At 60.6% G+C, this 26,694-nt stretch overlaps 1 protein-coding gene across 6 annotated transcripts in view; it reads right to left on the bottom strand.

Moving 5' to 3' along the window:
* The window catches only part of BCORL1 (BCL6 corepressor like 1), a 30,953-nt gene extending 14,660 nt beyond the window's left edge, over positions 1–16,293 (bottom strand). For 5 of the 6 annotated variants that reach the window (XM_056359300.1, XM_056359306.1, XM_056359302.1 and 2 more), the window contains exons 1-7: positions 16,170–16,293; positions 8,327–8,465; positions 5,309–5,399; positions 2,471–5,035; positions 1,989–2,202; positions 1,663–1,743; positions 1,082–1,504 (exon numbers count right to left, since the gene is read on the bottom strand). In XM_056359300.1, coding sequence (XP_056215275.1) covers positions 1,082–1,504; positions 1,663–1,743; positions 1,989–2,202; positions 2,471–5,035; positions 5,309–5,399; positions 8,327–8,412 — 3,460 coding nt within the window. In that variant the 5' untranslated portion in view covers positions 8,413–8,465; positions 16,170–16,293. The remainder of the gene's footprint in view (positions 1–1,081; positions 1,505–1,662; positions 1,744–1,988; positions 2,203–2,470; positions 5,036–5,308; positions 5,400–8,326; positions 8,466–16,169) is intronic. The other variant, XM_056359301.1, reaches the window with a different exon arrangement.
* Positions 16,294–26,694: the final 10,401 nt, after the last annotated feature.

Raw genomic sequence — 26,694 nt, 5'->3', positions numbered from 1 at the left:
CAGAGAAGAAACATAGCTTGGGAGATCAGCTGGTGGGAGGACAGCAGCCACCTCTACTACTTCTCACAGCGCCTCAGCAGCATCTCAGCCTCTCCTGAAGACTGGTGATCGGAGTCCTGTGGCAGAAGGCAACAGCTCTGTACCCACATCACCTCCAAAAGAAGGGCCCAAGCATATGGAGGGCTGGCAGAAGCACTTCCCCCAACACCACGGCTCAGACATGCTCTTCTGCAGCCCTGGCAGAAGTTACCTGTGGGACGCTCGGACACAGCTACAAGCTACCAGCCAGCTGTCAGCACACACACCGAGACACCAGTACGCTGCTGGATGAATCCCAGCCTTACTCCCAACAGCCTCAAACTTGCCCCACACGGGCTGAGAGAAGGGACCATGGAGACTGCTAAACCTCAGGGAAACACAGATCACAGATTCGGTTTTGACCACATGGTCTGGGCAGTTATGTAAGAAAACACAAGAGCAGAGGTAGAGCAGTGAGTGGGATGCAGGCAGGTGGCACAGCATCCTCCTCCTAGCAAAGCTGCAAATACAAACCATGGTGGGGGATTTTTCCATCACTTGCAGACACTCTAGCTTTGTTAATCCTCTCATCCTTGTGCTCCTTGGTGCAAGCTTGCAAGTTGCCTTAATAAAGCAAGACAAAATGTAAAGAAGCCCAGCTGAATTGTGATGGCTCCATGTCCCTCCACTTCAGCCAGGAATGCTGACTACTCCCAGGGGCCCATTCTTGTCCAGAAATATTTCACTGTGCTACCTCATCCTATTCTCATTTTCCCATGCCCTCTCTCTTAATCTGAGAGTAAGATCAGTATCTAATTAGGCACACAAGCTGCTGTTTCCTACTCCAAAATTTACTGCAATATTTTTGAAAGAAGAGCTGATCAATTGAAGCAGACCACGCTGTGGACATCAAACCATTAATAATGACGGAGTTTCATCATTACCAAAAAAACCTAACAAAATCCCCACCAAAATCCCACATGTAATAAAAAAAAGCAATAAAACAACAACACCCCGTGCTGGGCCACAGCTTGATACTGGAACCCCCCTTCCCAGATTGTACCTGCTTTGGATTTTCGCCTCCTGTGGGGGTAGCCCACTCGCTCCTCCTCTCTCTCGGTCAAATATTCCCCCGTCTGGTATTTCCGACTTTTCTGTCGTCTCCTTTTCTTCCTTTTGATGTGGCTGTCGTCATCCTCCTCCTCGTTGGGCTCCCACAGCTGCCTGGGTGATTCCACTCTCCAGGGCAGCTCCCGATTCCTCCTCGTGTAACAGCTGCTCCTCTCAGACAGAGACCTGTCCCTAGCCCTGCGACTGTGACAGTGTGATGTCCTGTGGGATTTTCGCAGCCTGCGACGTTTCAAGGATGTCTCCTCCTCCCCTTCCTCCTCCTCTTCTTCCTGATCCTCCTCCAACAATGGTAAAATCTCCTGACCGCTCACATCACACTCTCCTGTCACACCAGCAGAAGAGCCAGCGATGCTTCCTGCAACAAAGTGAGATCTCTAGCTGACAAAAAAGCCAAGAGTATCTACAAGAAAACCCCTGCAAGGCAGGACAGAAGGCAGGGACAAGGCCACGTAAAAAGGGAAAGGCTCACAGTCCACCCAGGACTCCCAGCTGGGTCTCCTAGCACCAACTCACCCGACTGACTGCGTGTCCGACTGCTCAGCACCACCGGAATGAAATCCCGAAAGTTGTTCTTGGGCTTCTTCTCAAGGTAACCTGTGGGGAAAACTGTGCCTTGAGAAAACATGCTACAGATCTGTCCACGCAAGTCTGCTGGCCTGGGAAGGGCAGTTCAGCATCACATCGCAGCTCTGTTTTGGATCCCAACCCACTACGGGAAGCCACTAGCTCCAGAGGCTGTTCAGCTTCAGAGTAGCAACAGTTTGGCCACATGGGCATTAGGGTGACAGGAACCGCTGCAGCCTGACCCCGCAATAATACATTGCCATTCACAAGGGTACCTTCCTCGTGGCTGTCCCCACGGTGTGCTGGCGATGGGAACTCCGTCTTTGCTGGCCTCCTGCGCTTACGCTTTACCCTGAGACTGTTGTGATCTTGCCCTGATCCCAGGCCGCTTCGGCCTTCTCGCTTGCCAAGGTCATGCAGATCGTCATGGTGTTTTCGCCACTGTGAATGGAGGACATGGACTGAAGCCTGAGCTGCCAAATGACTGAGCTGGAATAGCAAAAGAGAAGGGACAAAATGCTGTCCCCTACTCATCATGCCGGTGCCCTCCAGCACTTTTGACACCCCAGATCCATTTTTGCTCTAGATAACCTGCAGACACGGGTACATTAACCCACTGCCAGGTAATGCCAAAGAGCATGGGCGGAAAGCCCTGTGCACTCAGCTGTGCCCTCCTCTGTGAAGAGCTCCCTCCTCGCCTGCAACCTCGCCTGCTAACCTTTGCCATAACCCAAGAGGCCCAGCCTATACCACCTACCTTCCGGCCCTGCGCACTCCGGCTCCCCGATTTGCCTGGGGGCTCCTCACCATCCTGGGTTTGACACTTCAGTCTCTTGTGGGCCTGCCTGGCGTCCCCACCATGCTGCCGCTTGGACTTGCAGTGCACGCTGCCCTCTTGCTTGATTTGGCCTGCTCCTTTGAGTTTGACCTCACCAAAGGCCTGGGGAGCAGTCCCAGCTCGTAGACAAGTCCCAGAGGTAAATGACATGTCACACTCCACTCGCTCCTTCTTGACCCTGCACAGATCCACCTGACGCACGCACTGGAGGGGCTCTACTGCTGGTGGCTCCTGGGAGCCTTCGCAGCCTAGCTCCTTGCGCTGACTCTCTGTGGGCACCTCTGAAATCATTCGCAGGCTCTGCTGCCCAGCTGCAGGCAGATCATGCGACAAATATGCTGCTAACACTTGGGTTTTAGGCTTTGCGTCCAACTGTTTGCGGCTACAGCTCCCCTGAGGAGCCTCAGTCTGTACATTACCCTCCTTACTGGAGTCAGCCTCTGGCCGATCACACTCTTGACTCTTCTGTGGAATGTCCAGCTTCCCCTTCCCCCCCTTCACATCCACAGCACTGGTCTGAAGAGATGGACCAGCAACCAGTGGGACTGGATTGGCTGGCTCCTCATAGAGCTTGGGCAAGGCCCGGCAGCTCTTGCTCTTGGCTACAGCTTCCCGTTCCTCGGGTGGGAGCCTGGGCAGCCCCTCCGGCAGGCTCTGGGCAGCTGTGCTGGACTCTGTGGGCTGCACGCTCGGGAATGTTGGGAGCTCACCTGCACCAGCTGGCTTACAGGAGCTGTTCTGGTTTGGGGGCAGCTGCCCTGCTGTAGAGATGCCGATCGAAAGCAGGGGGGTTTGATGATAAGGAGACCAGCCAAGAGGCAGAAGCTGAGGATTGGAAGGTTTTCCATTCACAGGGCATCGTGGGTACACACTTCCCTGGCCAGGATTCCAGGTGGACATGTCCTTGGACTGACACAAAGGAGCTCCTGGAGCAACTCTACCATGAAGTCTCCTGGCGGGATCCTGCTGTCCTTCTGTGCTGACCTGGTTGGACTTCTTCCCACAGGGAACCCCAGCACTGCGAGGCTCTCCCTGGTCAATGATGGAAATAGGCTCCTGCTTGGGAAGGTGGCGCGGATCTCTGCTGAAGCTCATGCCAGGGTCCTTGCTGAGCAGCAGCGAGGCAGGCACCGGGTTGGCGACGCCGACATAGGTGCCTGGAATGGTGCTGATGAGCGTGGTGTTCTTCACCCAGGAACCCTGCTCGCCATTGCGCAGGAATTCAGGGAAGATGACTAAGGGAGGGGTGGTGCCAAGACACGAGGTGACGCTGCTGCCCGTAGTCTGGGCTGCACGCTGGGACTTGGACAGGACTGTGGTGAGGAGAGCTTTGCCACTGGTGTGCACGGGTGTGAGGATGGGCATAGGAGGTGTTTTGCGTTGACTGGGTGGAGGCAGTTTCTGACGATTGGACTTGGAGGAGAGATCGAGAGGCATCTCGCTGCACTCTGGAGAGGAGACCATCTCACGCTCGAGCTGTGGAGGGGACTTCAGAGGAGAGAGTGAAGTGGCAGCCCCCGGTACTTGCGGCTCGGGAGCTGCCGGGGCTCTGGCATGCGCACCAGTGCCGGAAGACGGAGCAGCACTCCCGCACGATGCTGCCAGCGCAGCCTGGCTGGATGAGAGGGAAGGGCCAGCGGTGCATGAGGGAGCGCCCTCAGCAGCAGCCTGGGCACTGCTTCCACCCGAGGGCGAGGGGCAGCTAAACTGATTCACCTCCACAGACACCACTTTGGCGTCTGAAGCCAAGGGTCTGGTGACAGAGAAGGGGTAGGGGTAGGAGCGCAACTCTGGGGAAGCGATAATGCCTGGCAGGCAACGCTCGTGTATGTAGGAAGGCAGGACAGGGAGGGTGAGGGTGGAGGAGACCCCCAAGGTGGCTGGCAGCGTAGCCACACTGAGTGGCTGCCCGCAGCTGGGTGGTGGGATGTACACCAGTGACTGGCTCGGGCTCAGAACTGCCCCAGCCTGAAAGGTCAGGGGTAGTTTCTGCATAGCAGGGGCCTGAGATGTGGGAAAGCACACTCTGTTCAAAGTAAAAGTAGCAGGAGTGGAGGCAGAGGTGTTGCAGCTGGAGACAACCACAGACAACGTCCCTTCTGCCAGCGTGCCTGGCCCCTGTGCTCCAGTGCTTGGGGTGGTTTTCTCCTTCCCAGCAGGCTCGCTCTCTGGAGCCACGGAGCAGGCTGGAGGAGCATCAGCCTGCTTGTCACTGTGAGGCTCTGCAAGTGTCCAGGCAGCATCAGCACCACCGCTCTCCTGCTCAGCAGCTCTGGGGACTGGAGGCTCCTGCCCTCTGCCATCCCCCTGGCTCACCAGAGGGCCCAGGGCATCATCTTTCACAGTCTTTCCCACACGCTCAGGGTTTGGGTTGGGATCAGGTGGCTGCTCTTCCAGTTTGGGCCCCAGCTTTTCCTCCACCTTGCCATCAGCATCCAGCCCCTGGGCACTGCTGCCACCACTGCTGACTGCTGTGAGCTCCACCTGCAACAAGAAGGGAGAAGAAGGTGTTCCTGAGAGCTGTGAAAGTGGCTCCTAGCACAACAGGCAGGACCTCCTCTCTATGCCCCGCTCAGGACACAGAGGCAGAAATGGCAAACAGTTCTTGCCAAACTAGAGCGCTGCTTTGCCTTACTGCACCTAAGTGCACCACCTTCAAGAAGGAGCCTGCGGGACCCATTAGGGTAGATGCTTTTGTTTAGCTTGTTCCACCAGGGAACGCCTTCTTGAACCCAGATGTGCACACGAGGAGCTCACCTCGGAAAGGCTGCTGCTGACGCAAAACTCTTGAGACCCCAAGTGCTGGGAGCTGCTCGTTTTAGACTCCTCATCAGAAAGGGGGGCTCTCCTAGTCGAGGAACAAGACACAGCATTACGAAAGCCCAAGACACCCTCCCAGGATCCTACCCCTCCCTGTCCCCGCATGGGACAGCAGATCAGCTGGCAGCCTGAAGCAGCATGCCTGCTCCAGGTAGCTAGCTCCTCATCAACACAGGTTATGTGGCCACTGCAGGCTGAGGGGATGAGGAACACTGCTGTCCACTGTGGCCTCCCTCTCCCAGAGCTCTGCCCGCTGGATAGCACCTCCTCACACAGAAATGCTTACCCTACACCACCTACGGGCCTGACAAGACCTTCTCTGTGGCACAGCAGCTCTGTGCACCCTCCTTACCCATGGCCATTTTGGCACACACACCCTGGTGTCACCATGGGCCAGCCCAGCCCTCCCTGGCTGCGCTGCATCACAGTCTGGCTCCACACATCCACTCCCAACCCCTCCGCTTCCTGTTCTGCCCCACCACACGTTTCCAGTCCCATCCTCCCCCGAGCCCCAGCCTGCCCCTCTCTTCTTCCACAGGCACCTCCGCACTCCCCATTCCTCTGTCTCCCAGCCACGCTCACTCCCTGCCCTGGGACTCCCCAGCCCAGCCCTGCTGCTCCCCGCCAGCCACAGGTGGACATCTCCCCCCAGCGCCAAAGCTATCTGGGCTCAAGCCGTCCGTAACAGAAGCAGCAGGTGCGGGCAGCCGCCTCGGTGTGCAGTGCCCTGCTGGCCTGCGCGTCTGACCCTTTCTCTTTGGAAGACAGTTTCTGAGCGGAAAGCCTGAATTTGGGGTACGGACTGTGAGCTCTGTGGAAATGGAGCACACCGAGGAGACAGTTGTTCTTGGCATCTGCGAGAACCCTGCACAGGAGACAGCGCTTGTGTCTTCAATGCCCTGGCCTGGGACACTCCTGCCCCAGCAGTATTTACCCCACAGGGATTCTCTGCTCTCGAAGGAACCAACCTCCAGCTCAGCTTCTGCTGCTGACATGATTTTTCTGGATTTGCTCCCCTAACCCCCAGGCTTTCACCACAAAGTAATGGACACAAGCTACAGGAGCCAGCTTTCTCCTCAGGCTCCCGCAGCCCCAGCACAGGCACCCCGCTCCGGGCTGCCTCACAACCCCCGTGACAGCCTGGTCCCTTCGAGGGGCTCCTGCCCCCTCGGCAGCAGTTTGGCAGGGCCCCTCCAGCCCAGACCGGCCACAGCAGGCCGGAGAGGCCTGTCACTAGCGAGGGGAGATGGGGGGCCGGGCCGGGCTGTGGCGCGGGGGCCGGGCTGGCAGGGGCCAGGCCGCCTCAGCACAGCCGGCGGGGCTCGGGCTGCCGCACAAGGGGGCCCGGACGTGGCCAGGCCCCGGGGCCCAGCCCCGCGCTGGGGCAGACCCGGCCCCGCCGGACCGGGAGGGACCTTTGCGGGGCGGGGAGCGGGGGTCCCGGAGCCAGCCCGCCGGCGCAGCCCGGTCCCCGAGGAGCCCTGCGGCGGCCGGCCGGGCGGAGCGCGGGCGGAGCGGGGCCGGGGCCGGGGCCGGGGCCCGCCACACACAGCCGGGCGACGCGCCGGTGAGACGCCAGGGGGCGCCCGAGCGCAGCTGGCTGCCCGCGGCACGGCGGGCGGGCGAGCGGCCGGGAGCTGGACAGCGGGACCCGGCCCTTCCCCGCCACCGGCACCGCCTCCTCCCGCCCTCGGCTACCTGCCAGTGCGGCGGGGCCGGCTCTGCCCCGTGCCGGGCCCAGGCCCTGTCAGCTGCCGGGACGGCCCCGAGGGCAGCCCCGGCCCCGGTGCTGCGGCCTGCCCCGCCTCCGGCCCCGAATGCCGCCGACCGGGGCTCCTCCACAGGCCGGCCCGTGCCGCGGCGTGGGGAGCCCGCCACACCCGGCTGCAGGGCACGGGGACGGCACGGCCAGCCGGTGCCAGCTGCCTCCCACCTGGCCCCAAGCGGGGCGGGCAGCCACGGGACAGCGCTCGGCTGCAGCCGGCCCGGTGTGCCCGTCTCACTCGCACCCCGAGCTTTGATGTTTGTTGTCAACTAGGAGTAGCTCCACGTGGTTTAGGAGAGGCGGAGGGCAACGCCATCCCCAGCTCTTATCTGAGGGACACACAGCAGGCCAAGCGGCTGCTGAGGGCTGAAGATGATCTCTGCCCGCATGTCTGCCTCAAGCCACAGTCTGAACTCTTCCCTGTCCCGCCGCTCTTCTGACCGGCCCTCGGAGGACTCGCCGCCAAAAGCCTCAACACCCACAGTCAGGAACGACAGGTGCGTGCTGCCTTCAAGCCCGTCAAACTTTTCTGGCTCTGGCAAATGCAATGAACACACGTAGTAGCCTCAAGGAAGCCACAAACTGATCAGTTTTGAGAACTCCCCCAAGAGCTGTGGAATAAAAAGGTGATGCAAAGCCACGGGGCAGGCCAAGAACTCATCTTGATCGATTCTGCCTCCCAGTCACTAATCCTCCCTAATCTCCTATTTGGTGGCATGTCACAACTCTCCCTTCTAATCATTTGGTCTGTACTAACCCTCCTGGGTCACCGCCGACAGGTCTTAGCTACTTGGCTCGCAGCGGGTCAAGCTCTTCCCCTCTCTGGCAGTTAAGAGCACACGTCTGCTGAAGCCAACAGCACATGCAGAAAGCTCAGCCTCATCACCCACCAACGGCATGGATGCACTACAGCTACACGCAGCCAGCAGCTCCTCTGCAGAGAACTCCAGCATGCTCTGCTTGTGCACCCTCCTTGTTGGAGCACGGGATGTGGGGACCAGCACAGAATGCCACTGTTTAACCACACACCCATCCCCTCCCTGCAGCTCTTTCGCACCTCAGTCCATTTTACACCATAGGAAGAACAGGTTAAGCCAGCACCAGCTCCCTTCCCGTAGCCTTTCCCGATCCCTAACGCACTTTCTCCACTCTCTTCCTCCTTCCCCTACCACGCCGCCCACGCACCTCACCTCTCCTCGTTGAGGCCACACATGCGAATCCGGTCTGTGCTGCTCCAGTTGTGCACCCCACTGTAAAGAGGTGCTGTAGAGATCATGACAGCTGCTCGTCACCAACCGGGACTTGCTGGGGCTCACAGGGCCACTCTGCCTACAAAAGAAAAACAGAGGATTAGTAACTCTCCCTGGGATGCTCGCATTCAACCATGCTTGAAAAAGAGCCATCCGCAGCTTCGCTGTCAGGCAGGTTTGGTGCAATACCCAAAATGCTACACCTGTGCCTGGAAGATGGCTAGAAGACATCAGTAGCGCCTTGGGACAGAATCCACGGTACGCTCATCCTCATATTAAACAATGTTACTGCCAAAAACCTCTAGCTACCCTGAGAGTTTCACACAGGTGTCTTTGCACACATATGCACCCCTCAAAAGAGTCCTCCACTCTTCTTCTCCCCCTTCCAGAGGAGCCTCCAGACCCCGGTAGTGAGCCGCAAGACCAAGCTTCTTCATGATGGTCTGTTACAATGCTGGCATCCCCATAGCTTCATATAACTTTCATAAACCGGCACACAGCGGCTTCAAGGGGGAAAGCCTCAAACAAGAAGGCAGCTGGGGTGCCCTGCAGGGGAGCAGAGGTTTGCCAACAGGGCCGTCAGTGCCATCAAGTGATAAACCCCTCCCTCTGTCAGGAAGGTGCTGGTATTCAGTATGATTACGGGTGGAAAACATGAGGAAATCCAGAGATCCATGAGCATCCAAGATTCACCGTCGGCTGGAGGAGCTTTTGAGGGAGAACGTTGCAGCCAATCGTGCAGCACTGGGTGTTCAAGCATTAAGGCAGCTTTGCTGCTCAAGTCCTATCAGGGAAAAAGCAACGAAGGAAGAGAGGCTCTACTGTGCTAACAAGTGGACTTGGTCGAACCAAGTAGGACTGACGCCAAAAGGCAGAGAGAGATGCTGTCAAAGAGGTTCTCGCTTCAGAGAAATACTAAACACACGAAAGTAAAGCAGGCATAGAGCCACAGCAATGCTCTTGGTGCAGCGGGTGAGAGTGGGAAGAAGCTGAAAGTGACACATGATCCCAAATCTCCCTCGGTTGTCTTTTCCCTGAAAAACCTCCTGGTGACAGAAGGACTGAACAGGACAAGAAGCAGCTTGCACCATCCGTTCATGCTGAAACGAGCCACGCAGGGATCTACCAGGCAGCAGCTCAAGGGATCAAGATGTGGAACTGAATGACACCTCTGAACACAGCTGCTGCCAGCCATCCTCACCCCAGCCCAAACATGCCAGTGAGGATCCTCCAGACAGGAAAGAAGGGTCAGGCACCCAGGAGAAATCGGGGCAAGGTAGCTTGTTTGCGAAAAAGAAGCAACTGACCCATCTGCACATATGAGGGCACAAGTGAGCAAACAAACTAGGGAAATCAGAGGTCAGGAGAAGAGGGGGAAACCTGCTAAAAGACACAAACCGTAAGATGGAAGAAATACTGTATAATGGAGGGAGACCCAGGCAGACGCTAAGACAGAGAGCAGGGTCATACCCAAAGAGAATGAGAGGTGGCTTGGAGCAGGAAGGGGAGGAGTCTTGTGATGCTTGGAGAGAAATGCAACATAAAGGAAATAGGGGAACAAACAATCTGCGGGGATTTCACCATCTTAGGCTAAACTGAAAGAAGGGAAAGAGAAAAGTTCTGCCCCTGAGCACAGTGGCAGGACAGATGCTTCAGAAGATATCAAAAGGGACCTTCTGTGCAATGGGGGAAGGGGATGCACGCGGCTGCACGATGTAGAACAGGAAGGAGTTGGAGATGAGCTGAAGCCTCAACTAAGCACAGATCAAGCATGACCCGAGAACGGGCTTGGCAAGGGAAAAATGATAGTGGCGTGGTACAAGGAGCTGGGAGAAACAGCACATTTTGAGTACTTGAGTGAGAACCGGTCAACAGAGGAGGCACAATGGCCACGAGAAGACAGCCAGCAGGACATAGTAACAGAGATAGACACTGTTTCATGAATTCTTGGCCTCTATCCTCCACAGACGATGTGGGACACGTGCCAAAGACAGGCATTTCACAGGGAATGAAGAAGAACAGAAGAGAAAAAGCATCAATATTTTAACTCAGAGAAGGAATAAACTGGGGGCAAAACAACAGACGTGGTCTCCAGTGCAAACCAGCACGAACAGCAAAAGAGCAGCACCCTTAAGAAGGCAGCCCAGGAAGTTTATTGAGAAATGCAAGGATGAGCAGCTTCCCAATGCAATGCCAAACCAGAAAGAGCAACTGCAGCCTTCCTGGGTCAAAACACACTTTTAGTCGAGTCGACACAAGGAAACCAAGCAAAATTTTTGTCTTCACTGGTGCAGCTTAAAATGACTTTAATCAGATGTAATTAAACTAGCAGGAACCCCTTGGAGAACACAACTAGGGCATGGCTTCACATGCCTGCCTTCGAGTAGAAGAAGCTGTTGAAGAAATTTTTGAAGCCCTTCTTTCCCTTCGCCACTTCAATCATGTCACTGAAAATGTGCAGGGTCCTGGTAAACTTGATCAGGGAGTTGATCTCTGTTAAAAACCTTTTCTTCCCCCTGCCCCTTTTCCCCTGTGGCTGGACTGGTTTTAACCCATACTAGCTCCTTGGTCAGGTTCACCAAGAAGGAGAGAGGGCACAGCCTGGCACAGAATCTGCTTAATCACCACGTCTGCCAAAGGAAGTATATATGAAACCACAGTCTTATTTTGATTTAGCTAAATAGGTGCCCAGCCAATTCTAAGTAATGCCAAAGAAAACTAGTTTAGAATGAAATAAGAACATAAACACAGCACTTTGTGTGGAGAGTCTCGTCATGTGGTATTAAAGCTCCTTCACCTCTCAAAACAAAATGTGCTCTAAGAATTGTGAACAAGGTGCCGAACACATTCACCAACAACAACAAGCCCTTGGAGAGGTTTTTAATCAAACTAACGTGGTGAATTAAAAGAACGGGGGTATTTTTTGTTCATTAAGGCAAAACCTCTCATCATTTTGCAAAAGGAGAGGATGCTACTCTGCAAACCAGTCTCTCTTCCAGGCTCCAGAAAAAGCAAAGCAGAAGATGTTTTCCTTGTAGTAAAAGCATGCTTTTACTCAGGTTAGTGATGGCTCAGCTACAGGTGGAAGTTCCCTTGGATTAAGTCAAGAAATTACTCTCTGTTATGTAATACCACTGTCCAGCTGATGGAAACAAGTTTCCTGAGATTAAGTTCTTCGGGAATGGGTATTTTCTAATAATTATCTCTAGACAAATCTTCCTTGCACTAAAATCACAACAGCACCGAAACAACTGTCATTTCAACACAGGTCAAGCTGAGGGTGGCAGGACAGGCTGCTGTTGCCTTCACCTACCAGCTCCCACATAGCTGAAGATAATTAAGCCCACATAATCTCCAAGATGACCCCTCTTAAAATCCTGCTTGCTCCCTAGCTCTCAGGGATGCTAACTTGAGTTGCCCAAGGTAAGGCTTCCTAATCAAGTTTTCCACTGCAACACTGCACCTCACACACCTCCCACCCCAGTGTTAACAGGGCAGAGGGGTACAGGATTTGCACAACAGATTTGCAAGCTACCCCACTGAAATCCAGTCTCCTCCCTACCTTGCAAATAACAGTGACAACTCAGCCAGATCTGTTCTCTGACCTGACTCAACACTCAGCTTCTCAAGCGCTTATGTTGGCAAATACATACAGCAACTTCTCTGAGCTGACACCTAACTTCCAGCCATGGATAGCAGTTTGTTTTTTTACTGGAGCGTTTTGTACCATTGGCATTTGCCCAAACAGATGTCACATCTACATTGCCACCTAATCTAACTCACTTTTGTACTGCTTTGGTCAGGTCAACCAGAGCCATGATCTTCTAGTCATTCAACTCTATGGCAATTTGGGTGGACCAAGACCCAGGGGTACAGAAAGGGAGGCTTTCCCACGTTCCTCACAGGTACAGCTTATACCAACCCACTTCTCCACAGTGCAAACACATTCCACTTTAGGACTGTGCTTCCCTGACCCCCCCACAAGAAGTTTTTCATGCATTTTCCTGCTCTGTGAATTTCCAAATACTAAAATGACTTGGATTTCAAGACACTTACCTTTCCTCTCCCCCATCCCAGCACCAACACGTGAGCTACATGCCAACAGATCACCACCGTCTCAGCTGCACGCTGACTACGCAGGCACAAGATGACAGTTACCAAAACGCCAGCAGCCAGACTCCCAAAATCCCCCAGTGCAAGGCTTCCCTGCATCTGGGCTATGGGCAGGCACATTATTCCCCAACACAGGTTGGAGAGCACCGCATGACAGCGTTCCAGCAAGGGCCTGACAAGTGGCAATATGCACCATTGCCAAGCAGCCAGGGTTCAGACGACGGCACAAGCTCCCCAGGACGAACAGCAGCTTCGCCTTTCCCTGCTGCATGAGCAGCAGCCACGGCGCAAGCCTCACGAGGCCAAGAGCCAGCTCCGGAGATCTCATAGTGGATCACATCGGTAGGAACTCAGTGCAGCTTGACAAACAAAGCAATGCACTCGGCTGGGCTGCAGGACCTTTACAGACACAGTAAAACGCTGCTCGTCAGCGGTGCCTCCTTTCGCGCCAGCAGCGCTCTCGGCTGCTGCATTAAGTGGGCCAGTGGCACAGAGGAAGGAAAGGGAGACTTTCCAGCCCTACGGTATCAAAAAGAGGAAAGCCCAACACATCCCTCTGCAGCAAGAGATCGGGAGGATGCGGCAGCTCACCTCTCCGCGGTGCTGTACGGCTCCTTTGCCCAGGGGGCACTGCAGAAGGCCGGGAGGGACGCACTTTGACCCTGGAAACACACCCGCACAAGACACCTTTGTAAGGTTCATTCCCAGAGAGGACCGAAACCTCGCAGGCAGGGTTTCCTTCCCCCAGATGGCTACCAAATACAAAACTAGGCGGGCTGCTGGAAACTCAAGCAGGACTTGCCACTCAAGAGTGCATTGCCCACGAGACGGCCACTTTGATGGGAGCAAAAGAAGTGGAATAAGGCAGCACATGCCCCTGCAGCAATTCAGAGAGGCTCAAATGGGCCAGAAGGAAATGGTCTGCATCGAGGGGAATGGTCTCCTTCACTTGCAATAGTTTGTTCACTTTGGCAATCTTTGTTGCCATTAGTAACACAGGCAAGAAATTATATTTGTTTTTTTATGTGATTATTGGGCATCCATTTGAGGTACAGAGGTACAGAGTGAGCACCAATCCTGAGAGGTGCCTGAGATGCCTTAACTCTGAGCATTGCTTCAGAAAACCCTTTAAAGCCAACTGCTTGAAAAAAAATAAAAATTAAATTACACAATCAAATCAAAAAAATCCTGACAGTCCTCTCGCAGGACTCACTACAGGTGTGATACATAGCAAGGGAAAAATTTTAAAAAGAAAACTGAAGAAAAGGAAACAGTTTATCTTATATTATGTTACCACTCATGCAGAGGTCAGAAACTGTAGCAGAATTGACCTCCACCAACTGGGGTGGAAAAAAACGCAGCACGGACAGGACATGCCACCTTCACTGCCCGTTGTGGTGGGAGACAGTGCCAGACGCAGGGTCCGGCCTGTGGCCCGCGTGGCCCCAAGCTCGGTTTTGGTTTCCCACTGGCTGTACAGCAGCCCCGACTGATGTGGAGCTGAGCCAGGCTTTGCCTACATGCATTTGCTTAAGCTGATTTAAAGACACAGTAACACCGCAAGTAATTATAGATACTCGGCACGATGAATTGGAAATAAAAAAAGAAAAAATCCATCCCCATTTGAAAAAATAAATAAAAGTTCGCTGCATGTTCAGTAGTCCCTTCATAATAAGTCCCAGATGTGGTGCAATGGGTGTCACTAAACACTCGCTCACTCGAGACAGCAAGGCTGTCCCCATGAAAGCCCACTCTCACAAATTTTTAAGAACTGGAATAAAAGAGACACTGAGGAGGCTAGCGTTAAAAAACGTAGTATCTGACAAGGTGCAGACCATCCGAAATACTGCATCCAGAGCAGTATTTCCTGCTGTCAGGAAATACAGCCTCCTGTCCCCCTGAGACAAGCTGGCACGCCAGAGCCCAGAGGTCCCAAGGGCGGTTTTGTTCTGAAGGCCAAGCTGCGCCAGCACCGGGTCTCCGACACCCCCCCAGAAAGGCATCTCCAGACACAGGTGACAGTGACAGAGCTGGTGCCCTCGATGGGCACCATGCAGCCTCCAGCACTGCGCTGGCACTGGGACTGGCTAAACCCAAAGGCTGACGAGGATGATGAAAAAGGCAGGGTGGGGAAGGGAAGGCTGATGCAGACATGGCGAAAGAAAGAGGTGGGCATGCTGCGAAGGGCACAGGACGTGTTGGCCCCTCGCTCACAAGGATCCCCCCCAACTCCGGTGGTGGCAGGCAAGCATGAGGGTGCTGGAGAGCAGATGTTCTGAGAGGAGAAACTTGCCTCATCTTTATTTCAGCCTGAAAGACCTTCTCGACGGTGCCCTCCTGAACCGGCTTCACCCATGCTCGGATGGAGGTACCGATGCCGCTCACCGAGACGCCAGCAATAAGCCTCCCGAGTACCGACACTCCACCGAAGGAGTTTTGGTTTCCTCTCCGGTGAGGGCGGCAGGAAGCACCTCCTCCTCCCGCCCGGTCCTGCCGCTGCCCGACCCTCACCTTGGGCACAGGCGGGGGGCCCGGCCGCTCTCGTCGCACCGGCTCGGGGGACGGCGGCGGCGCAGGAGTGGCACCGGTCCGGCCCGAACGCACCGTGACGCCCCCGGGGCTGGGACGGCCAGGGGGGCTTCCCTGCCGCGGCACGTCCCACTCCCTGAGCCCCGGGAGGCCGCGGCACGGCCCACGGCCCCACGCCGCCACCGGCGCCCCGCGAGGCGCACAGGGACCCCCCCCTCGCCCCGGCCCGGTACACGGCGGCTCCGCCCTGCAACCCCCCCCCAAACTCTGCCGACGGCCAGGCCCCGCGGCGCTGCTCCCCGCACCGGCTCCCGCAGCCCCCGGCCACGGTGCCCGCCCCGGTTCAACAGTTGCCCCCGGGGCCGCTCCCCAGCGGCGCGCGGAGCTGCCGCCACTCATCCCGCAGCCCCGGCGGCCGCGGCCGGGCCCCCGCGCCGCCGCACCGGGGCAGCCCCGATCATGGAGGTTGCGACGGCGGCGGCCGCGCTGTCCCCGGGGAGGGCTCTTCCGCCATCGCCCGGCGCCCGCCCGCCCGGCCCCCGAAGCCGCTACCGACGCGGCCGGCCCCGAGCACGGCGGTTGCCGGGGCAGGCTCGGGCCACGCCGCCAAACTCCGCGAGCGCCCGGCACCGCCGTCCCGCCGCTGGCGGCCGCCCCGCCCCGCCGCCCCGGGACCCCCCGCGCCGCCCCGGGAGCGGCAGGTGCCGCCGGTGCCGGAGCCGCCGCGCGAGGCAGGGCAGAGGCACGCCGCGCCGTCGCGGGGCAGGGAGCGGAGCCCGCCGCCCGTCCGTTGCCCCCGGACCGGCGCTGTCAGTGCCCGCCGTCCCCGCCCGCTGTCCCGCCGCAGGACGCTGCCCACCCGCCCACCCACCGCCGCCGCCGCCGCCGCCACCGCCACCGCCCGCCCCCCTCCCCACCCGGCGCCACCACCAGCCCCCCCCGCCGCCACCCCCGGTGGTGTCCCGGGACCGTTTCCATGGCGACCCGGTCCGGCCGGGCGGGGGGCTCGGGCCGCCCTCTGCCGTCCGCCTCCCCCCCCCCCCCGGCGGTGGGTGCGGGGCCGCGCGGGCCCGGGGTGCCCGGGCAGCGGGGGCCGGGCGTCCGGCGCGGGGCGGCGGGGCGGCGGGAGGCGGGCACGCACCTGCTTCCCGAGCCGGGCGGGCAGCGGGGGGCGGCGGGCCGAGGCGGGCCCCTGCCCGAGGCGGTGGGTCGGACACTGGGCGCTGCGAGCGGCGGTTCGGCGGCGGCGGCGGAGACACTGGCAGCGGCAGCCGGAGTGTGAGGGCGAGAGCGAGCCGCCGCCGCGGGGGCTGACGGGAGCTGTAGTCCGGTAGCCGCCGGCCGACCGGCCGCCGCGCCGCCCCGAGGACTGCGGCTCCCGGCGTGCCGTGCGGCCAGCCCTGCCCGCGCGGGGGGGCTGTGCGGAGCCAGCCGAGTCCGGAGAGGGAACGGGCGGGGAGGGAGGGGGCTCCGCGCCCGGCACAGCCCGCGGGAGGGGGCGCGGGGGGAGGCCGCTCCCGCCCGGGGAGGGGCCGCAACGCTCCGCGCTCCGCGGACGGCCCGGCGCGGCGCGGTGGGAGCCCCACGCACACACACACATACGCACACACACGCCCGACCCCGCGCCGGGGCACCGGAGCCCGCACCGGGGAGCGGCGCTCGCTCCGCACCGCGGCGAGGAGGATGGAGGAGGAGGAGGCGGCGAGGGCGGGCGCTCTCTCCACGCCCGGGCAGCGGCTGGGAGCCCGGCAGCGGGCAGCGCTGGACGGGCAGCGCAGGCAGCAAGCGCGGCGCCCGCAGTCCCCGGTGCCCGCTGCGGGGGGTGTCCCCGGGCGCAGCCCCGCCGGTCCGGCCCGGCAGAGCGGCCGCGGAGCCGCCTGCCCGGCCGAGGTGGGCGCGGGACCCCCGCGCCAGCGGCGATTGCGCTGGGTGCTCCCCCCGTCCCCGCCCCGGGCCCGGTGCCTCGCCGGGCGGGCAGCGCTGCGGGGCTGGCGCGGCCCCGGGCGGGGGTCGAGGCGCCTCCCCCGCGCCATGCGGGGCACCGAACGGCGCGGCACGGCGCGGCGGCTGGAAGTTTCTCACCGGCCCTCGCCCGCAGCACCGGGGCCCGCAGGCCCGGCGGCCGCCGCATACCCACCCCCCCCGCCCCCCCGCCGCGGTGCCCGGAGCGGAGCGACCTCGGGCGCGCCCCCGGCCTGCTCCGGCCCGGCCGCCTCGCCGGGCCCGCACCGCACCGGTAACTGACAGCCTCGCCCGGCCCGCGGCCGCGCCGCCCCCCGGCCCCCGCACGGGCCTCGGGGACCGGCGGCCCCGCAGCGCCCCGGCACGGCCCCGCTGGGTGGGCACTCGCTGCCCGGCCCCGCCACGCCGCCCTGGGCCGTGTCCCGGCTGCCCGGGCCCTGCGCAGGCACCGCCCCGCCGCGCTCGCCTCTGCCCCGCCGCCTGACACGGGCTGCGCTGCCTGCGCCCGGCCTCGCCCCCGGCCCCGCGGCCCGGCCTTCCCCCCGCTCCGGCCCCGCCGCCCCATCCGACGCCTCCGGCCCGGCTCCCTCCCCGGCCCCCGCGCACCGCCATGCCCCGCCGTTGCCGCGGGCGGGCAGGGGGGAGGGCAGGGCTCCCTGCGGCCCCCCGCGTCCACGGCGCGGGGCTCTGCGGAGGGACGTGCAGCACGGACTGGTCCCGCGGGCGCACAGGGGGAAGGCGGGGCCCGTCCTGCCGGGAACGAGCGGACAGCGGGGCAGAGGGGTCGCGGTGTCACCGCCCCGGGGGGGGGGGCGGCCCCGGGGCAGGGGACGCAGGAGCGCCGCGGGACAGCGCCAGGGTGTGCTGGGGCGTCAGGGTGGCTCTGGAGGGGGACGGTGCTGCGCCTGCACTGCGGCTCCCTGGGCCCCTCGTGGGTGCCAGAGGGGCTGGCGGGGTCCCCTCCCTGCCGCCGTGGGGTCCGTGCTGCTCTGAGCCCCTGCGGTGTGGTGCTGCCCCGGGGAGTGCATTTGGGACCTGCCGCTCTGCTCCAGCGCCGTTCTTCTGCCCAGGACCTGGCCTGTTGGATGGCAAAATCTCTTCCCAGCTCAGCCCGTGTGATGTCCTGGGCTTCCCAAGAGGTGGGCTTATCCCTCAGGCGGCTGCGGTGTCCCCCCAACCGGCACATCTGGGGTGGCACCTGCTGCTGCCGGGAGCATCCTCCGCAGCCTCAGCACCAAGCCTTTCCTCTGCCTCAGGGAGGGAAAAATATCTTACAGAAAGGGATTGAGCTCTTCTTCTTCTTTTTGCTGGAAAGGCCACAACAGCCTCAGGCAGGAGACGATGCATGTTGCCCCTGTGGGGATGCAGGCGTGCTCTGGGAGCGGTTCGGGCCACAGGTCCGTGGGCAGGACGGTGCTGAGCATACAGGGCGTGTGGGTTGGGGCAAGGTTTGGTAACTGCAGGCAGCACTGCAAGGGGTAGCAGGGGGAACGTGAGGGACCAGCAGCACCAGGGGAAAGCAGAAAGCAAGGGCTAAGCCGAGGAAGGCCAGGAGGGAGCAAACTCTTCCTGCAGAGGGGAATTACTCAGTTTCTCCTCTGTGGTATCCATGCCTTGTCCTACCTGTTGCCTCCAGCCAGGCTGTGGGCAGAGAAGATGCTCAAACAGGCATTTTGGAGGCTGGGCAGGTGGTTAGGGAGCCGGGCAGGCACATCCTGCAAACAGGCATGCAACCGGCTATGGATTTACAAGGACCTACCTTATCTGCATCCTAGTGCAATTAAAAACAGACAGTTCGAGTAATGGCCTTATCCTGCAGCTGACCTCACCCCATCCCTGTGGGAATTGCACTCAGGGACATGTGGAGCCAGCCGGGAGGGCTCCGCATCCCACCATTGCATACTCTAACACCGCTCTGTTCCTCCCTGGTTTAATTAGAAACTACTAACACTTTGACATCCCCAGGATGGGATAATTTGCACCCAGGGGCCTTAAAAGGTGGTGCTGAAAAATTCCGTGGCTCTCATGGTGGTGTTCCAAGGAAACGGAAAAGTCTGGGGAATCAGGAGCATCCCTCACTGGGGGGCGTGGTTAATCGGACACTGGTCATGGACTAACTTGCAGAAAGGCCAACATGAATCATCTGTCGATACACACTGCAAAAATACGATTGGGAGCACTCACCAGTAATTTCTCAACAGAAGGAAGCCAGGCTGCCTGCTGCGGGTGGAGCTGGAGGCTCTTTTTAGCTCGCCCCCATCTCAGGGACACAACTCCCACGAGCCCACTGGGCCACGGGCAACGCGGGAAGTGGCAGGCAGCCCTGGGCTGCTGCCGTGCCTCGGCAATTCCTCCTCACTGCCTGCCTGGGCAGCAGGACTTCTGCTGCGCTCCACAGGTCCAGTGGGACCCAAGTGGTCTCCAAGAGCTTGGAGTGATCTCTGGACCTAAGGGGCTGTGCATCCTCTGCCCGCTGCAGTCCCTGGAACTGTGGGGGCTCAAATGCTCGGCGCTGACCTGGCCTGCAGCCAATGTTGCTGCTGCTTTTGTTATTACTGTTTCATTTTTTTTTTTCTTCTCTATATATTTCACCCCTTCACTCTGGTTTTTGGGCAGGATCCACACTACTCCCTCTTCCACCAAGCTAGAAACAGAAACACATTGGCAAATGCACCCAGCCATGCACCAGCTACAGCAACACCACTGGCACATGGCACACTCCACTCACTGCCAGGCCATGGGTGGGGAGACCTCAAACCCTTTTCAGGACTATTTTGGTCTCTCTGCCTGTCCCTGAGCAGCTCTCTGCCTCTCCAGCTGGGCTGGCAGGCCAGGAGATGCAAACGAATGGCTCCAGTTCAGCAGGGCATCACAGAGTCTTCTCCTGCAAGGGTGGTGGCAGCTGCTGTGGGCCAGGATGGCTTGCAGCTCCCAGCGCCATGAGGAGGATGATGGGGGTGATACCTCCTGCTTGCTGTGATGCCATGCCCAGCTGTATATCCCATGAGCGTCTTGTCACCAGGCTGGTACTGCACTGGACATCCCAGCCTCAAAGCTTGGGCATCACTGGGAAGATGGAGCTGTGGCTGAGGAACTAGCCGTGTGGCCAGGGAGGGGGTTTCCTGTCAGGGCAGCCCATCGCCCCGGGCTCTGGTGGTCTCTCTTTGGGTTTCCTGGGGCTTTTCCTTCTGCTCCAAAGAAGGAGCCTCTGTGCTGCTCCATCTGCAGTGAGCAGGCAGCTCACCTGGGTTTTACTGGTGTAGTAACACCAATGAGAGGCATCAGCTCTAACCACAGACCTTGTCCTCCTGCTTTCCACAACCATCCCCACTCAATAACAAACTCTTTTGCAGTGTGTTTGAAGGTGCAGCTAAAAGATGACAATTTCATCAGAGCGCTGCCTTCTACTCCTGCCTGCTCATGCCTAGAGGACATGGCAGAGCAGGCAGGAAGGCTGCAAGCACTGTGGGGGAAGTGACGGGCCGGGCTGCTGCCTGCCGCTGTGCTGTGCGGCCTCTCTTCCCCCAGCTCCCCGAAGGGGCTTGCAGCAGGGACTACGGAGGGACGTGTGATGGAGTCCCACCTCTGGTGTGAGAAACTGCATCTCTTATGAGCTCGGATGCTGACATTTTTGAACCCAGCCACTGGGGCCAAAGCAATGCTGCTTCTGCATTGGGGAGGGGGTTTCATGGTTTGAGACTTTGTGTTGCTTCACCTTGGACCTTCCACGGGCACCACAAGATGCTCGGGGCTGGCCCCTTCCTCCCCACGTGCTCCATGGGCTGGCCTCCGTGCTGGCTGGAAAAGCATGGGGAAATGAGGCATTGCCTCCAGTGAGCGGGGCAGCGCTGCCTCTGCTGCCCTCCTCCACAGCATCCCCAGGAGAAGTCCTGGGCTGAGAGGATGCTGGCGGGTGAGAGTTTGGGGCTCCAGGAATGAGGCGGGGAGGAACCGTGCTGTGCCTGGGAGACAAGGGAAGAGCTGGCAGCTTGGGCAAGAGCAGGCAGGGGAAGTGATGAAGGGGAGGACACAGTGGGTGAGCAGAGCTGAGGGTGCCTGGGGAGCCCCAGAAAACAGGCGAGGAGCCCAGTGGAGTGGGATTGGTGTCCGCAGGGGGCCCCGGCTCTGCTCCAGCCCCTTCCCGAGGACCGTGCAGCAGGAGGAGGGCAGCTCTCTGCGGGCAGAGCTGGGCCTGCGGCCCTGCGGCCCCGGGGCTGCAGCACCGCACCCCGGCTCCTGTACTCTCCGTCCTCCAGCCCCGAGCCCCCCAGGTCCGGCTTCGGGAGCTGCCGAGGGCTCCTAATCATAACCAGAGACAAAGAGCCGGCCGCTGGCCGCAACACACGCCGTGCCCGAGGCGCCGAGCGCAGTGCCAGCAGCCCCGGGGATCGCCTCCCCGGCTGCCGCTTGCAGCTGTCCGCCGCGGGGATGGGGGCTGCCACGCTCCGCACGGGGACGCGGGGGGACCCGGCCGCGGCCGCTCCTGCCAGCAGGGAACCACGGCGGAGGCTCGGGGCCGTCCTCGGTGCGGGCAGGGCGCGGGCAGGGCGCGGGCAGGGAGCGGGCAGCGGGGGAAGGGCTGGCAGCGGGGGAAGTTCGAGCAGGGTGCGGGCAGGGTGCGGGCAGCCGGGGAAGGGCGGGCAGGGGGCAGGCAGCCGGGGAAGGTCCGGCAGGACGTGGAGGCGGCGGAGCGGGGAGCGCAGAGGGGCTGAGGCGGGCGGGGGCGGCCCCGCGTGTCCGGCAGACACGCGTGTGTCCCAACGGCGCTTCCGCGCTTCTTGTCTTTGCGGCTGGGGCTCGCCTTTCACCAGGGTTTCACTCTGTGCAAAACGCATGACTGTGACCTCTGCGGTAGCTGCGTTTAAACGAAGGCTGCTTTTGTAGCACCGGCCAGGGTACACGTACCGTGCCGCCGCCTGCCGTGAGGACATCTGTCTGAACAGCCTCCCCTCACCCCCCGCCCGCCCCCCCCCCCCCCCGCCCCCCCGAGCTTTGCCTCCAGCCTGCCCCTTCGGCGATCCTCATTTCCCTCCCAGAAGGTTTTTGGTGCCGCGGCTCTGCTGGAGCCCTGCCCGGCAACCCCCAGCTCTGGGCCGCTGCTGGCTCGGGGCTTGGCTCCCCTGTTTCCCCAGGTGTGGGAGTCCAGCGCAGTGCTCCACACCCTGCCCGGCAGCCCCAGCATCCTTCCCTGGCCCCCCGATGTGCCCAGCATTATCACTGTGGGACTTGCAGGGTGGCAGCTGGGACAAAGCCATCAGGGGGTTATGGGGGCTTTTCCCCTCTCCTCCCCAGGCAGCTGGGGACAGACAGGGACCCGTTACCTCCGGGAAACCCAGAATGTGACATTACAGCACGACCCAAGTGACAGGGCCCCCACCCTGGATGGGTGATAAGGCCGGTGACTGCTCCAGCCCCAGCAACTCTTTGAAGGTGGCGACCGCCCATGTCCCAGTGCCCATCACCGGGCTCGGGCTGAGGAGTGGCTGGGTGCCCAGGGAGCTGCCGCTGCTGCGGGTGCAAGGGTCCCGGCTACAGCATCTCGTCGGAAATCTCTGGCTCAGGTTGTGCCGTGCTGGATACAGCATCTCCATGGAAACCCTCCCGCTCAGGCTGTGCGGCTCGGGAGATGCCATCTCCACGGAAACGCGGCTGTGGTGGCTGTGCAGGCCGGGATGTGCTGGCCGGGCGCCGGGTGCCCACTGCAGGAGGACTGGGGGTGCCCAGGGTACCCATGACTGTGAGGTGATGGAGGAGAGCCAGACCCCCCTCCGAGGCTGAAGGAAGCCTGGGGGAGCAGGGGGTGGTGCACAGGCCACCCCTGGCCCCGGCATGGGGGCAGGAAGGACAGGGAAAATAGGGGGAGCAACTCCTGCACCTGTAATACCAACATAAAATCTGCCTCCCTTGCCCCGTTCTCTCCGCACCATGCCAAGCAGAGACTCCTGCCTCTGTCGGGTTTTTTTTGGGGGGGGGCTTACCCCCTCTCCTACCCTGCGGCTCCGTCAGACCCATTCTAGGGAAGACCATTTCCTATGCCATGGGGGCTGGAGGCGTTCAGGGACATGGAAATACCCTAATCCCTGTGAGCAAGGGTGCAGGACCCTCCTCAACAGCTGAGATGGGACCGTGATGGACCCAGTGCTTGCACTCACGTCCCACAGCATGGGAAGCCAGAGGGCCGAGATTTCACCCTCAGAAATAGCCCAGACAAAATATTTTGCAGGTTATTTATAGCCTGTATTTAAAAAAACCAAAGACATCACAAAACAACAACAAAAAACGAGCCACCAAAAGCCTTTTATTTGTTGATTTTAAATGTGTCTTTTAACTTTCATTCAGCTCCTGCTGGTCTCCCGGGATAGCGGGTGCAGGAGCCCAGCCACAGCAGCAGCTCCCGGGCGGCCAGGGCGGCCCATGAGCTCGGGCTCGCCCCCCGGCCGGGTCCCTACGGGGACACACACATACACACACCGGCGGTGGCCGTGCCGCCTCCTTGGCACGGCGCCGAGCTCGGGCACGCCGCGCTGGGAGAGACAGAGCCCCGCCGCACGCTGCCCGTCCCCTGCCCGCTCCCGGGGCGGCGCGGGCCCGGCCGGGACGAGCCCCCGCTCCCGCCGGCCCCGGGAGCGGCCGCAGCCCCGGCCCGGCGCAGCCCGGAAAGTAGGGCAGTGAGGGCCAGCTGCGGCCGCTCGCAGCTCTCCCGAGGGACACGGCGCTCGCACGGCCGCGGGAAGGCGTGCGCCCCACCCCCCGCTCCCTGTGGGCTGCTGCGCGGCCGAGGGGGCGGCCCGGGCTGGGGGGGTGTCTCCCGGCACTGGGGCTGCTGGTACCCACCGACTGACACCTCGTGTGGCAGCCGGAGGCCGGCCCCGCCGCGGCCCCGGGAGGGGAGCCAGGCTGCAGCGTGCCGCGGGAAGGGCAAGGATCAGGCCGGGAAAGTCCCCGCGGGGAGCCGCCCCCCAGCCTGCATTAGCCCTGCTTCATGCCAGGCCCCTGCCCGCTCCCACCCAGCAAGCAACACTCCCCCTACAATAGGCTCCCCCAGCCACGGCTCCTCTCTCCCCCTCTCCCCGCTGCCGGCGGGCATCCCCAGCATCCCCCTTTCCTGCAGCAGTCTGCAGACCTAGAATTGGTTTTTAATTAAAAAAACCACCCAAGTGCTGGCTTTCCTGCACTGAGGAAATTTATTTCTGCAGGGAAGTCAGAGGGACAACTGTTGCCCTTGATGCAGGAGTGCTGCAGCTTTGGAGGAGCCTGTGCTGGGACAGACAAGCTGGCCCAGCAGCCCAGAGGGGCCAGCACGGCAGTGCCAGTGACCCAACTCTATCTAGGTGCCTCCTCTAACTCATTCCCAGCAGCTCACGCTGATGCTTTCCACATTTATTTTTGAAGCACCTCTGCATACTGGAAGCCCCAGTTCAAGCCCAGTCCAGCCCAGTGTTGCCCTTCTGCGCAAGATGAGGCACATCCAGATCCATGGCTTGAAGCTGTCCCCTCTCAACGCTGGCAGAGCAACAGCCATGCTCACACCGCAGGACTCACCAGCCAAAGTTCAGTGTGAGGCAGCCTCCGGATCGAGGGGCCATGTGTCAGCAGGTCCCTCTTGCTGCTTCAGGTGGTCCCAGCTTGTGACAGTAAACTCATCTGCTCCACTGAAGCCTGAGCTGGTTTCAGACCTAGTGGCCTTGGTCCTCTGCAGGATCTGCACCCCAGGAGGGGGCTGCCCTGGTGCTATCATCGCCCCAGGCCCAGTGGGGAGCATCACTCCCGCTCTGGGGCAGCTGAGGAAGGTAGCAACTTAAGGTGCCCAGCTTAAGGCAGGGCCAGACCCCACTGGGCTGTAAGCCACTCCTCAGGGGTGCAGGGGACACCGTGCAGAGTACAGCAGGACAGTCCTTCTTTGCCACAGGGTGGGTTGAATATGAGGACAGAGACCAGAGGGGTGCTTGGGGTTCCCCTCCTTGCAGACAGCCAAATGGCAGGACACTACTCTGAAGACCCTGCTCCGAGCCTAAGGCCAGCTCCGCACTCACAGGTGTTGAGCCCTGAGGCCTCCGAAGACCCTTCCCAGCCCAGGTACTCTTACGAGAATCCCAAGGCTGGGAGCTGAAGGAGGTGAGGTGGCCCGGGTACTGGGACAAGCCAGGCACCACGCTGGGTCAGGGCACATAACGAGGGGTCCCCGTGAAGGTCGGTGCCAGGGGCACCGTGGGGATGCAGCTAGCCCCAGCAAAGTGGGGCTACAGTGAGCCCAGGGCTGCCTGTGGGCAGGTGGAGGTGCAGGCAGAGGGCTGCACACACCCCACACTGGGCTCTGCCTTCCCCTGGCTCCAGGGCACTTCAGCTTTGACTAAAACAAACAAGAAATACCCCCTACACCGCTGCCCACCCCCACCCCCGCCCCTCCCCGCCATCCCCTGGGGCTGTGGTGGTGAAGGTTTCCCACACCTTTTGGGGCAGGCAGGGCAGAGGGAAGCTGGGCTCTGAGCTGGGGCCACCAAGCCAGCGAGGGGCTCTCCGCTTCCTCTCCTTTTTTTTTTTTTTATTCCTCCACCCTGCCCCCAGCTTGGGGTAAATTCATAACACACAACCGCGGCCTGGCCACAGGTGAGCACTATCTTCCTGCCCCAGGGTGCCGGCTGGGCCAGCGCACCCAATCTGGTCCCTGGCGGGCAGTAGTGCAGGCAGCCCCCACCTCCCCTCCACCCAAGAGTGCCAGCACCCAGCACGGAACAGCCCTGCGTAGTCTTGGGGTGGGAGTCGGGGAGCGGCTGTGCACCCGCTCTCAACCCCGTGGGTGCCTGTGCCCCACCCCCACCACGAACCCCCTTTCCCTGGTATGACCTGGCTGTAGGGGAGCAGGGTGACTGTGGCAGCCCTGCCCTGGCTCCGAGGGACCAGCTGCTGCCCGAGGACACCGCCTGGCCGCTCTCCTGGGCAGGCTGTGGTGCCAGCAGGGTAGGACGCGTCCCTGGCATAGGGCATGTGTTTCCCAGGAACAGCAGCAGCTCCCTGGGCCTGCGCTCCTTCGCTCTGGCTGGGGAGCGTTTCTGCAGCTGGCATGAGCACACCATGTGTGGGACAAGGGAGGAGAGACCTGGAGGGATCCCTGCCTGCTCCGGTTTCATCACAAGGCTCTGGCACACCCCTCCGTTAGTGCTGGACACACCAGCACCCTGCTGTCACCCTCTGAGAGGTGTAGTGGGCAGGACACCGAGCCCAGCAGCAGCAGGCTGGGTGGCTGCGCCAGGGGCAGAGCCAGCTCCCAGCGTTTGCAGCACACCTGCACCCCCTCACGGACCTGTTTTCCAGGGAATTGGGTTGATTAGAGCTGGGCAGAAGTTACCCTGGAACTGCGACAGGCCCAAGGAGCTGTTCTGCGCAGCAGGGCTGTGAGAAAGCCCCTTCAGCTATGATTAAAAAAAAAATAGTAATAATAAACCCCCATTTATATATTAAAAAAATGGGAGTATGAAAGACAAAACCACAGGGCAGGTGAAAAACCAGCCCCGACTGAGCACTGGCAGCTGCTCCACCCCCTTGTCACAGTTGCAAGCCTGAGCTGTACCTCCCGGGCCTGGCCCAGGAGCTGTTTGTTACACCCGGCCAAAGCACCCTGCGCTGCATGGGGCCCCAAGGACAGGCAGGAGGGCACCAGCTGTCCTGTCCCCGGGCACTGCTAGGGCAGCCACACACACCGCTCA

The sequence above is a fragment of the Falco biarmicus genome, chromosome 14, assembly GCF_023638135.1.
Source record: "Falco biarmicus isolate bFalBia1 chromosome 14, bFalBia1.pri, whole genome shotgun sequence".
In the NCBI taxonomy this organism is placed as follows: domain Eukaryota; kingdom Metazoa; phylum Chordata; class Aves; order Falconiformes; family Falconidae; genus Falco; species Falco biarmicus.
This window is presented reverse-complemented; position numbering and strand designations above follow the sequence as displayed.